This window comes from Orbicella faveolata, unplaced genomic scaffold, assembly GCF_042242905.1.
Source record: "Orbicella faveolata isolate gen_17 unplaced genomic scaffold, um_ofav_v1 contig_3, whole genome shotgun sequence".
Classification (NCBI taxonomy): Eukaryota; Metazoa; Cnidaria; class Anthozoa; order Scleractinia; family Merulinidae; genus Orbicella; species Orbicella faveolata.
Window position 1 is genome coordinate 4604686 of NW_028301558.1, and position 12509 is coordinate 4617194.

General features: G+C 40.2%; 2 protein-coding genes across 2 annotated transcripts; one reads left to right on the plus strand and one right to left on the minus strand.

Annotated features, from left to right (window-relative positions):
• Positions 1–1565: 1565 nt before the first annotated feature.
• LOC149106138 (uncharacterized) lies at positions 1566–2415 on the plus strand. Its single transcript, XM_089298367.1, has one exon. The coding sequence runs from the start codon at positions 1566–1568 to the stop codon at positions 2322–2324; it is 759 nt and encodes a 252-aa protein (XP_089154493.1). The 3' UTR covers positions 2325–2415.
• A 402-nt stretch (positions 2416–2817) lies between these two features.
• On the minus strand, positions 2818–12293 carry LOC110053224 (uncharacterized). The gene is made up of 5 exons (XM_020759434.2): positions 11618–12293; positions 8932–9073; positions 7168–7377; positions 6616–6786; positions 2818–5960 (listed from the first exon to the last, which is right to left on the minus strand). The coding sequence occupies exons 1-5, from the start codon at positions 12213–12215 to the stop codon at positions 4652–4654; spliced, it is 2430 nt and encodes an 809-aa protein (XP_020615093.1). The 5' UTR covers positions 12216–12293; the 3' UTR covers positions 2818–4651.
• Positions 12294–12509: the final 216 nt, after the last annotated feature.

Genomic DNA, 12509 nt, shown 5'->3' on the forward strand with positions numbered 1-12509 from the left:
CTCGTATTTTACGCTGTATGCGGCACGTAGGCTTGTAGTCCCAGATCTTTGAAAGCAAAATGAAAGAAAATGTAAGAGTTTGAGACACCAGTCTATATAAATTTATGGAAATGCTCATGTAAAAAACAAAGAAAATCTTATTACCTCCAGGCACGTTAAACTTATAAAGTTAAATGAGTTTTTGGTCAGTTGTTTGCAAAATCTCCGCAACCGTCTTTCTTGCCCAGCTGTCCAGCTGACGAAGGCACAGCACTTAGTAACCAAGCACTAAATTAGGCCGTTTCGAAGACTGGGTCCACGATCAGGGCCCGTTCTCAGTTTGTCATGCGTCTGTCCTCTTATTGATGATAAATTGGGTCATAACATTGTCAAAGTGGCTGTGGAACCACGAGCAGCAGGCGAGTGGTTCCGCACTAAATTTTAATAATGTTATGACGAAATTTATCATCAATAAGAGGACAGACGCATAAAAAACTGACGTCAATTTGTTTTTTTACAATAATGAGACCCCAAAATGGTCAAATGCCGGGAATAAATGGGGGGCAAAGACGCCGTTAACTTGCCGTAAACAAAGTGAATAGTGTCAATAGCTTTTCTCGCTTTTTGATTGGCTACTTAAAAAAGTCCATAAAATCTCATTGGTTAAAAAGTTGACAGTTTGACAGCTGAAAGTTGAACTTGAAAGCTTGCATAAATTAACATTTTATCTGTCTGTACTCTTATTGATGATAAAAATGAACCAATCAGCGCGCGTGAAATTAGACAGTTATTGTGAAAATGGTTTTTGCTGTCTGGTCCGTTCCTTTCCCCATCCCACGTGCTGAGTATTTAAATGGGAATGCGGCAAAAATGATATTTCAGTTCCATATTATAATATTTTCTGTTCTCGCTAGCGTTACTCTTTGCAAATGTTGGCATACTCCTTCCGTTTTCTTTTTAGCACCTTAGTCCAGCAAAAACAAACCCTCTTCGTTCATTACTACTCTCCTCCATTCTAGATATTCTATTTCTGTTCATTAATCATTGCTGGCACAACGAAAGCTCCTGCAATTGCTAACAGTGGGCAGCAAAACCTTTCTCACGTCCTTCAATCCGTGATCATGTTATCCACTGACTAGCGCCACTAGAACACGCGCTCGTTGCCATTTGCTTCCCGTTTCCAAACTCTGACCTATTGAGAGTAGGAATCTGAATATCCCCCTCCCCCCCCCCCCCAAAAAAAGTAATAAATTGGTAATTTGGATTGGTCACGCTACAACTGGTTTCCAAGGGTTGTTCAAAACATGGAAAGGGACATTCAATTGCGGATTCAGAACGTTCACAATAAGCATCTTTTTTTTCTGATTTCGTTCAGACAAGCATAAAAACCCAAAATTATGATTCACAGGCGAACTCCTTTTTTCGATGTTCCGTGTGCGAGTTCTAATCATCCTCTCTTCTAATCGACGTCGCTTGAATGTGACGTCTTCGTACGTAACAAACGAATCCAGGGCAACAACAAGTTTGCTAATTTTAGAAGGTTGTTAACACGATTTGTACACGTTGCAAGCAACTCTTTTTCGAAGATGTGTGGATCCTTACTGTCCAAGTTCAAAACCTCTCGCAGCAAGACGGATCCAGCAATGAAGATTTTTCCGGAGCCGCGACGAGTCGCCAGCGAAATGAACACTGTCCACGCTGTTCAGCCACTGAGCTCAACTGACTTCAATCTCTCGTTAAAGCAAGTGAAAAACGCAGTCGCTTTCGACATTCCTGTTGGAGACAAGGTCTTTCCACCTGCTAGAGTTTCTCGGCGTTTGAGAAAGCAAAAGGTCGCCCCTGAACGCACTTTTGGGGATGTGAAAGAAAAAATGCGCGCTGCAGAAGAAAGGAAACTGAAGGAATTACGGCGCATCCGAGAGTTCGCGAACATCAGTTCAGGAGTTAGCAAACCACACCCCACGGAGACGTTCGCCCAAGCTACTGCAGCGAAAATCGCAGTTAAGCAGGCAGCAGCCGAGAAAAAGCGGAAAGAGGAATTGGAAAAGAAGAGACAAGCGGGGAACAGAGCGTCACGGACTAGAAGCAGGACTGTCGCAGCGCAGACGCAACTTCAGTCGTCTATCAAACGGAAGGTTGACGAGACCGAGCAAAGGAAGGAGAAGCGTCAGCAGAAGATTGACAGGCAGAATAAACTGCGAGAGAAACACGCCAAGAAAGTCAAAGACGAAGTAAGTATTAACTGTAAACTGCATTTGTCTGTAACCGCACAATTTTGCAACGACGTTTTCATTTGCAGATGTCTCAAGAGGAAGAAGAAATTCGCGCTAATCTCCAAGAACTAGATACTTACCACGCCTCTGATGATGACGAGTCCCTGGGAGACAAGCAAGAGAATGCTAATGATTACGGATGGGAAGATTTCTTCCCTGATTAGAAAGCTTTCCAGGAGCGAATCTAGGGGATTTTCCTTCAAGTCCCTGCCACTCCTTTAAGCCCCGCAACCCTCCTTTCTTCCCGGCTCCCTTTTGTAAGGGCAAGAAAAGCCTAACTTTGATTTTGTGAAACTTTTCCCAAGGGATAAAGCACTCCAGAGCCACCCTTTTAACTTTTTTCTTGTGCCAAGGCCTCGACGGTCGAGAGGGACAAGCGGCTCTGGGGACAAGAATGGGTCTCGTCTGTTATCATTTAGATTCCAACTCGACAAACGAGTGGCCGATGAGTGCTAAGGGCAACAATTATTCACCCAATCGTAGTTCACGTTAGTTTTTCCAAACGCCCCCAGATATAACTGATCTGACAAATCCCTTTGTTCGTAAGCCAAACAAGTAAAACAAGTTTACAACAGCTGAGGATAGCCAGCTCTTAGGTATATTTAATAGCAAAGTTCATGGCATTCATTTAAAGCCACACTTAGGGCATTTTACATATACTTTATAAATTCACTATGTACAATAAATGCCAGGTATTGTTAAGACTGGCCAATAAATTAAAAAATACACGTTACATCATTCTGTTATTTGGATTAAGAAGTAAAAGAGTATCATAAACGGAAACATAACGCGATATCTCGTCTTAATTTTACAGGAATACATTTTTATGTAAGAAGTAATTTTTAGAGTTCATAAATGAAAAGGTACTCCTTGGGAAGATTTACAGAGACGCTTCCATACCTACTTGACTGATAAGCTTTTAGCTTTATTACATCATAGGGGGATTAAATGCTTTAACCAGATTTCAGGCATCTTATACAACAACATGCTAACTCGAACACAGCAGACACTGTTACCTGTGAAAGCGCACGCATAACTAGGTGCGTTGGCAACTTTACGTTCACCGTTGAGGGCCTCTCAGGGGGTGGGAGAGGGGCGGGCAGCATGTCCCCTAGATCCCTTGAAAATTTCACTTTCCTCCCATGTTCCCTATTAATATATTCCACTGTTCCCTACAATATTTTGTCAAAGTTCTCTTGCAAAGATATCCCTTGTTCCTTCAAATTAATCCCACAAGTATCCCTTGTTCCCTTGAAATAAGTGATCATGTTCCCTTGTTCCCCCAAAGCCCTGGGAGACCCCCACAAAGGGATATTCCCTAAGGAGATGTTGTCTCGTTGCTGCGTTATCTATAAACATCACGCGTTGAATGTTATTTTCCACTGCAAAATTCAAATACCTGCAAGTCGAATCAAGAGATTTGTTTTTGTTGTCCAAGGAAAAGTAACAAGGCAGTTCCTAAAAAACATGGATGACAATACTATGCAACTCCTTAACCTGTCACTGCAGACTTTTTTAACTGCACTGTATGGCAACGAGACTACCAATCTTTCCCTTATTTTACAAACGTCAAAAGCTGATCAACAAAGCATCAGCCCACTACTCGAATTCTTCACAAGCTATCTACAATATTCTAATACAGAGACGGCTGTACAAAAGTACTTTGTTTAGACAAACAGTTGACCAATATGTTTAAAAATTGACGCAACTAGTCATCGCAAACAAATTATCCCAATACCAAACCAATAGTACCTTCTTTGAAGGCGTCCTTTGTGTAATTGAATCAACAACCGAACCTGCGGTCATTCGCTAACTAAGAGGGGAGGTGAAAGGTCAGAAAATCAGGCAGGATCTGGCAATCCTTCCCTCCATATTTGGATGTCCAAAAAATAATTATTTCTATAGCCTGCGAACAGGCTCCCGGCTTGGAGGAGCACAGCAAATTCGATTCTAACGCAGATGTCTTTGTAGCTCGTAATGCACATTTAGCACTACAAGGCGCCAGCCAAAAAAATGAAGAATTTTAGCTACACTTCCAGCAAAATTTACCACAGTTTTAAAATTGTCCAAACGATGAATACAATAGGAGAAACTTTCTTCGTAAAATTTTGGAAAATTTGAAATTTTCATAATTCTCATCAAAACTGCTGTTAACTATCACGTACGTTAGGTAATTAATTGGAATAAAAGTTGACTGACTTTTACCGCATCATTCAAAATTGTAAAACAAAAGGAGCAAAAAAAATCAATATAAAATACATAGCATCTCTAATTACTTTGCAAGAATATATTAGCAATTTCTGGAATCAGGATCAAACCATGCTTCCGGCCAACTTGGAAATTAAAAAAAGAAAGTAAAGACATACAGACCTATGTACATGAAACTGAAAATGATGGAATCAAAATATTTGACAGCAGTTACTGGTCACCGTTTGAATGGCTGGGCTGTGGAGTAAACGCATGTTTTTCTTGGTGTCCTCCACCAGCCTCTTTGTGTCTCTGGACTGCAGGCTCACATCACCGATTTCTATATTTACCATACCATCAAGAGAATTGCGCTTGTTTTTGCTATACTCTTGTTCGTTGTCGTTATTCAAAGTAAACGTTCTTCCGTCTGCGTCGCAGTTTTTACGAATGTACTTCGAGGCGCTATTTCGTTTCTCTAAAAACCCGTTTCGGTCTTGTTCCGCGTCACCTTTGGAAGGTAATACGTCACATTCCTCAATGAGTGGGCTCTTTTTCCCATTGCAAATCTCCGTTTTTCCTTTCTTCTCAAGTTCTTCCACATCGTTTGCAATATTATTATCAAAGTTTTCCTTATTGCTCTCCTCTATAACGCCTAGATCCTCGCAAAGTGGGGCAAATCCATGATTCACGTTTAAACAGTTGTTTTTGCCGTTACTTTCTTGTTTAGACGGTGGGTTTTTATTAGACGAAGATTGCTCTCCGCTCGAGCCATTTTCCGAGGGAACTACTAGAGTAGTTCCCAGGCTACTACCTCCTCCAACACCACTGCCTCCCCCGTTATCCCCATCGAAGTCGCCATCATCGTTATTCGCGCGCCTGGAACTTAATTTACATCCAGAAGTGGTTTTAAGCCTACGCATGTGTTTTTCGATTTCGTCTTCATCTGAACTACTGCAACTCGAGGATCGCCGACTGCCTCCCGAGGGTACCGGCGACAGGCGGCGCGTTGTCCTTTTTGATTTCATCACTCCTCCCCCGAGATGTTTTCTAGTCCGTTCAACACGCGGCGAGTTAACTGGACTGTCCTCTAAATCAGATTCACGCTCCTCGTGAATTTGATTCAACGCCAAAGGAGTGCTCTTCGCTTTTCCCAATCGACTGTGGCGACCGACTCTAGGTCGCGCCAACGACGGAAAACTTGGAGTGATTTCGGTCGAAAACTGGGAGTTTGTCGATGTGGAAGGCTTATCCGGAAGGGCGCTCGTTGAGTGGAATTTTACATGCGTTTTCGAAAGACTTCCGGACACCACTAGATCATCTTCTTCCATCGAACTGTGCAGAACTTCATCCGCCTCGATCGCATGCGCCTTAATCGTTTCGTTCAACATTTGCCCCTCCCTCGGCGCCAGTCTTCCAGAGGAGTTGCGGCGAAGTCTCGGGGAGCTTGAGGCCGAGCCAGTGTCTGAGTGGTTCTCAGAATCGTTTTCTTTATCTTCTTCCACGAATTCTACCACAGGAGTGCTGAAGAAATATGGGAGGTTCAATTAACAGAGGGCTTTGACACACGCTTTATTACCAGAGTAATGTTGCGAAGGAAAATTATGTTCCCTATGCGTCTAAAAAGGTTAATGGGCTTACCCCAACACCCAGATCACCTTATCGTTTTTTTCAATTGCAGTTTGAAATAAATCAGCACTCATAAATTTCTCGAAGACTGCACATTGCACTCGCCCTGCGGGATCACGCAATTTTTTTAGTGTTTGAAAATTTACTTGTGCCCATTTAAACTTCTCACAACGAGTTTTTCAAGCATTTCCTAAGCCTGTCTAAACATTGTTACTTAACAATTAGACCCGTAGCCCGCAAGGGCTACGGGTCAATAGCCCATGAGGCGAAGCCGAATGGGCTATAGACCCGTGGCCCTTGAGGGCGGAGGGTCTAATTGTTTTAGTATCACCCAACTAGTCGGAGAGCAAAGGCAATAATAAAGTTAGCAAATGCAAGTTGAAGAAATATTTATTTGGGAATGCAACGAAAGAAAGCGTCACGCCAATTTGGCGCCAATTTCGCCACTCGAGGACTATTACTAATAGTCCTCTAGTAGCATAGCCAATCAAAATGCAGGATTGCATTAGTCCACTAGTTGGGTGATACTAACATCAGATAGTTACAATACCTTGGGAGCTGTTCTCGTCGCCTGTTCTCCGGCAAGGAAAGCCGTCCATTCTTTCTTCTTCTGACGGAAGGTTGTAAGCTGCTGTTTGATGTTTTCAAACGCCGTAACAGCTGTTCTGCTAGAAGGTAGTAGGTTGCTGTCACATGGTCGTATGTATTGTTTTCCAAGGACCTGTAAATGTCACATATAAATTAACTATTAAGCCGAAGGCTGAAGCACAAAAGTCTTTAGACCACAAATATACATGTCTTTCTAATTTTAAATACCAGTCCTATTCAACCAAGACTGGCTGAGCAAATGAAAAACAGGTTAGATGTCGGAATAGATTATTGCAGTTATCTACACAACTAAAGCAGTTGTAAAAAAAATAAAATTCAGGCTGGAACAGGATTCAAACCCATGACCTCTTCAAATTATTGAACCAAAACTGAATTAATCATATAAAATTCTACAAAATAACAAAAATATCCCTTGTATGGACACACTTGCACAGGTTTCCATATAGAATTCTCGACGTTACCAAGACAAATGTAGAACAGCAGCATCACTTACTTTTGAACAGTCTCTCGGTCAGCAATGTTCCCAGCCTCCATCGTGTCCATCACATAGTTGTGTTCTTCTGGGGTGAGTGGGAGTTCTGTTACTAAGGGTACAGGGGTGGGAAGTACAGGAGGGTGTCCCCCCTGAAACCAGGGGTCAGCCATTATGCTCTCTAAAGTGGAGCGTAAATATGGCTCCCGCACCAACATCTTTTCTATGAGGCTGTTGAAAGACAGAAGGAGAAGTTTGAAATGGTAGATTTTGTCATCAATTGCCTTAATTTACATTGGTAATGCTGACACTTACTGGAACAAAGGGTAGCAGAAAGCTCCAAAAATACCGTAATGTAAATTACTTGTCATTACCCAATTGTGGTAACAGGGATTGGGAAGGCAAAACAGGCAAATGAGCCTATGGCCTGTGGCAATGGCAAGTTATGGGCCATTTTTAAAACATTTGGGCCATTAGGGTAAATAAATGGGCCATAAAAAATTTCAACAAGCGATATCATGTGCGCATTTTGTTCTTTCAGCCTCCCATTTATGCCTTTTCCTTCTCCACTCATGACATTTCCTCCATCAGAACCAAATCCAATCATCTTTGTAGGGGGTATATTCCTTTTCTGGGATTCATTTAAGATTTCTTGTGCTAAACCTTCCCTGTGACATTCTTACTCAACATCCCTCAAGCAGACTAGAAGGCTTGGAAGCTTTGGCTTCATTGTTGTTTTCAGGATCACAATTCGTTGTGGTGGACTCCGTGTTCAAAGTGCAAAACAGCAACAATCTCAGAGTCTTGGACATCCAATTTCGGAACTTTCGCTTTTGGAGGCACATTATTTGGCTAATTATAGCATGCAAAACATATTCAAGTCGGGCGATTCTATCATTGAAAACTGAAAGTTCATGGATTGAGCGAAAACCTCGTTTCCGAGCAGAGTCCAAGTAAGGGGTCTGTGAACAAAAACAAATTGAATGCTTTTATAGCGTTGATTACAGAGAGAAGGCATCATGATTTCTCATGTGTTTATTCGTCATTTCACTGAAAATTTCACAAATGAAAGTCCTTTCCACAAAGTGTATATTTTACCAGCTGTTTTGTTCTAGGGCGTATCGCAGGCCTGGTAAGTACTTTCAAAATGCACCATTTTGTAGCTTTATGTGCCATATGCGCATGGCGCACGGCCTTCCCAATCCTCGTGGTAATGATAGAAAATATTCAATAGGCCAGTTCTGTGTTATGAGTTTGATTTGCCAGAAAATAAACAGGTAGGCAGAATACATTTTCATATTGAACAGTTTCGCACAGACTTATTTTGACACAGAAGCAAAAGTAAACTCTGAAATGGCCTATTCTTGTTCTTAAATTGGGTAAACTAGATACTTTGCACAGGACATTTTAGTACAACAGGAAGTATTTGGCAGTTTACATCAGTTGGATGTTGTTTTTGTTGAAGATTATAACAAACATAAACTAACAAAATGCAGCTTCCTTCATACAATATCCTGCTGTGAGTCATTTTCCCACACAACATATTTGAATATTTCATATCACGACAAAGATTTGAAAATGGGACACAATAACAGAAATCCTCGGCCTAAAGAAATTCAGTGGGATCTAACATGCACTGTTAGATATCATCTCCTTGTGTAGGGGCAGGTTAAAAATACTTTCAGTAGTTCTAATGTCGTATGATGTTATTTTATGATGTTACATCCAGTCCAAAACAATGTCAAAAACACATCTGACAAATGGTTTATATCATCAGAAACTAACCTCTGACAGGCTTGAGATACATGATCAGATACACTGTACCGCACATCCATGATATTGATGAGTGTTTCGCTGTCGTTAACCTCATAAAATGGGGCGCGACCACACACCAGCATGAAAAGAATGACTCCCAGACTCCAAATGTCTAAACCAAAAACCATTTATTAGTAACAAGAAATGAGAATACTGACTATCCTTTGATAAAACTTGAATAACAAGCCTTAGCATGCAAGAGCAATTATAGTAAAAATCTTATTCTCCTCGCATATCTCTGTATATTTTTCAAACAGCAGAAAGGTTTTTTAATAAAATGTTAAACAGTGCTGTAAAATAAAAGTTAACAGATAAAAGCCAGTCTTTACTTGACTTCAATTTAATTTTTCACAGCATCTACATGACCACTGTGTGATGTACGCAAAAACGATTGAGATTAACACTCACCAACAAATGAAGTGGAAATTTTAACACAATTAATCTGAGTTATTTGAACTAAAAGTTACAAGCTGCCATTAATACTTTCCTTGATCAATAATTTAACCAGAGGTTTTAACAGCCATTGTGTTGTAGTTTCAATTGACTAATTTGAACAGTTCCTTTTTTAGCGCAACACTTGCAGTTACATGTCATAAACTTTATACATTGTCCTGGAAACATCAAATGATACATGTGATCAAACTCCACCAAGTGACAGATCACATTCAAAACCAACCTATGAACTCTAAACATTTGCTAATACCACAGTCAAACGGCTATACTCCATTTTTAAAGAAATTCTTAACTTAAAGTGTTCTTCAGAAAAAAGTGAGGAACAAAATGAAAGGTTGAAAAAACTGTAAATTCAAACGAGAACAGCAAATGGTAAAAATGTCACAAGCCGTACAAATTGATGTAGTAACCAATGAGCAAAAACTGTTCGCCTGGCAAATGGTTCAAAGAGCATTACACTCAGTGTGACTGACAGGCAGATGTTCTTTGATTTAAAATCGCGTTTCACATCCATGGTCATGCTCCATGCCCCTGTATCGCATTTTGCGCTCTGCCCCAACTAATCCTCCTGCTTTGCAGGCTGTTACTTAACATCTCATGCAAAGATCACTTCCAGATAGCAAATTCCTTTGTTGTCTCCATGTGTCACGTTAGATGCTATGGCACTGAAATGGCTTTAATCAGTGGGCAATTTATGTAGCAAACATGAAATTAGCATGGCAACACAGACACTGTCTCCAATTTTTTTGTTCGGCGAGGACGGCTGTAACACAGGCTATGTCAATCAAAGCAAAAAGACATGCACATTATCATGTCGCTGCCATCAACAATCTGATTTGTACCAGATTCACTATTTGAGCTAGACCTAAATATTTCACTTGTGTATGGATCAAGAAACTTCTGAATTTCACTCCATACTTATATCGCAAATTATGTGGTAACAGCTGGCTTAATAATTACACTGCAATAGGCAGTGATTGCTGTAATGTTGACAATGAGATGATTAGGCAAACAAGAAATTATTGCATTCTATTCTATATTCAGAAGGTGACAATTAGTGTTCACATAGCCTGGATTGGACAAGCGTGAAGGACGATTTTTGACAGGACAAATTCACAAATGCTGTAATTTGCTTTGGTAACTTAAGCAAGCGACAACATGTCCTGGAATACCCAGTAAAAGATTGCAAGGACATAAGAACCATTATCTTCATAAAAACAGTGAATTTGGTCCCATTCAAATACCTCTGTAGTGTAAACATCTCGCGAATCCAAGTATTTTAGAAACATCTAACAACATTAATTTTATATTCATTACTTATGAAACTTCAGTCTCAATGGATTTGCAAATCAGCGAAATTAAACTCTCCACCTCAATAGCATTACAATTTGTACTTTTAGACCTCAAGTTAGATCCTGACAATCTTTTCCCAGTTATCAAGAACTGATAATGTGAAAACCCACAAAAATTGAAACAAAAAGTGAAGTCAAAAATCTGATAATGAAACACACTAATCTGTCACTTATTGTTTTACATGTAACCGAAAAATAGAATTCATTCAAATTTAAGTTGGTTACGTTTATGGCAGGTGTCGATTTCCGCGTGCACATTAGTCAACTTTAATATTAAAATATTAATAGCTCTACCCCCAACAAAAATAAATTTCAAAAAAAAATAATCTGGTTGATGACTGATTACAGTAGATATTACAGAAAGTTCAGTAAAATTAAAACGCTTGCCTCCTACTGTGAGAGGCCAATAAAATTCAGTTCAGTTGAAAAACTCGAGTACAGTATATCTAAATACATTTGTACAAGAGGTAAATATTCGAAACGTGCACCTCCAAGGCGGCAAGCAAATTAACGCATGACTTCTTGTAACAGTAATTTTCATCACATGAATCAACACGACATACATGTAAAAGCATACGACGCCTTGGATATTGTGAAGACAACAAGGAAAATTTCCAGAGAACTTGATATTGAACAAAATATGATCCTGCTACAAACGGCAAACCACTATAATTTTATGATTCAACCCCGCAGGGCCGAAGCATGTTTATGTTATTAAAAGGTGAAATATGTGAAAATGCACCATATTTCAATAAGCTTAGTCAAGGCAGAGTTGAACAGCATGAGGAAATGAACACGCAACTTTCAAAGCCGATATTTAATATTAAGTTAATAATGAAGAAAAAACTTACCTACTGCTGGAGCTTCGTACGAATCTCCAAGCAAAACTTCAGGAGCGGAATAAGCAAGAGACCCACATGAGGTATCGAGTTTTTGACCGGGAGAGAACTTATTCGAAAATCCAAAATCAGTAAGCTTGGCTACGTCCAAACTCTTGAAGAATATCACATTTTCGAGCTTCAAATCCCGGTGCACTATGTGTAGTTTGTGGCAATAGTCAATGGCGAGTACAATTTGCTGGAAATAATGTCGGGCTTTGTCTTCGCTGAGGCCTTGTTCATGGTTCATGATATATTCGTACATATCACCGCCATCGCCTAATTCTTGAACAAGATAAAGTTTAGTTTGTGTGTCGATGACTTCGTAGAGTCTAACCACATTTGGATGTTGAACGAGCTTCATGCAACGAACCTCTTTGAAGAGGTGAGCTCTGGAGATCTCATCGAGTTTAGTTTTGTCAATCACTTTAACAGCCACGCGCTCTCCCGTGAAAACATGTCTCGCAACTTTAACAACAGCAAAGTGCCCGCATCCTAGAGTTTCTTGTAAGTCGTACAATCCGGCAATTTGCCCATCTTTCAAGGTGGAATTTTGGGAGTATTTCGCCATCTTCTCGTCTCAAACATCCTGGCATGGATCGGCCATTTTCTATATGCTGTTGATGCAAACAATATTCGGAGGAAACAATGGAGACGTCAGTTTACATCATAGAACCAATCAGAACGCGAGAAATTGAAGAAGAGAAGGAATTGGAACGATAGCACGATGAAACGTTCCCTGCCTGGAAGAAATGACGTTTTCAGCAGGTTTTCAAATATTTGGACAATTCTACTACGCAGTTTATATGATTTTAATGAGAAGAGTGGAAGATATGAAATGTATTATTGCGAAGGGATTAGAGAA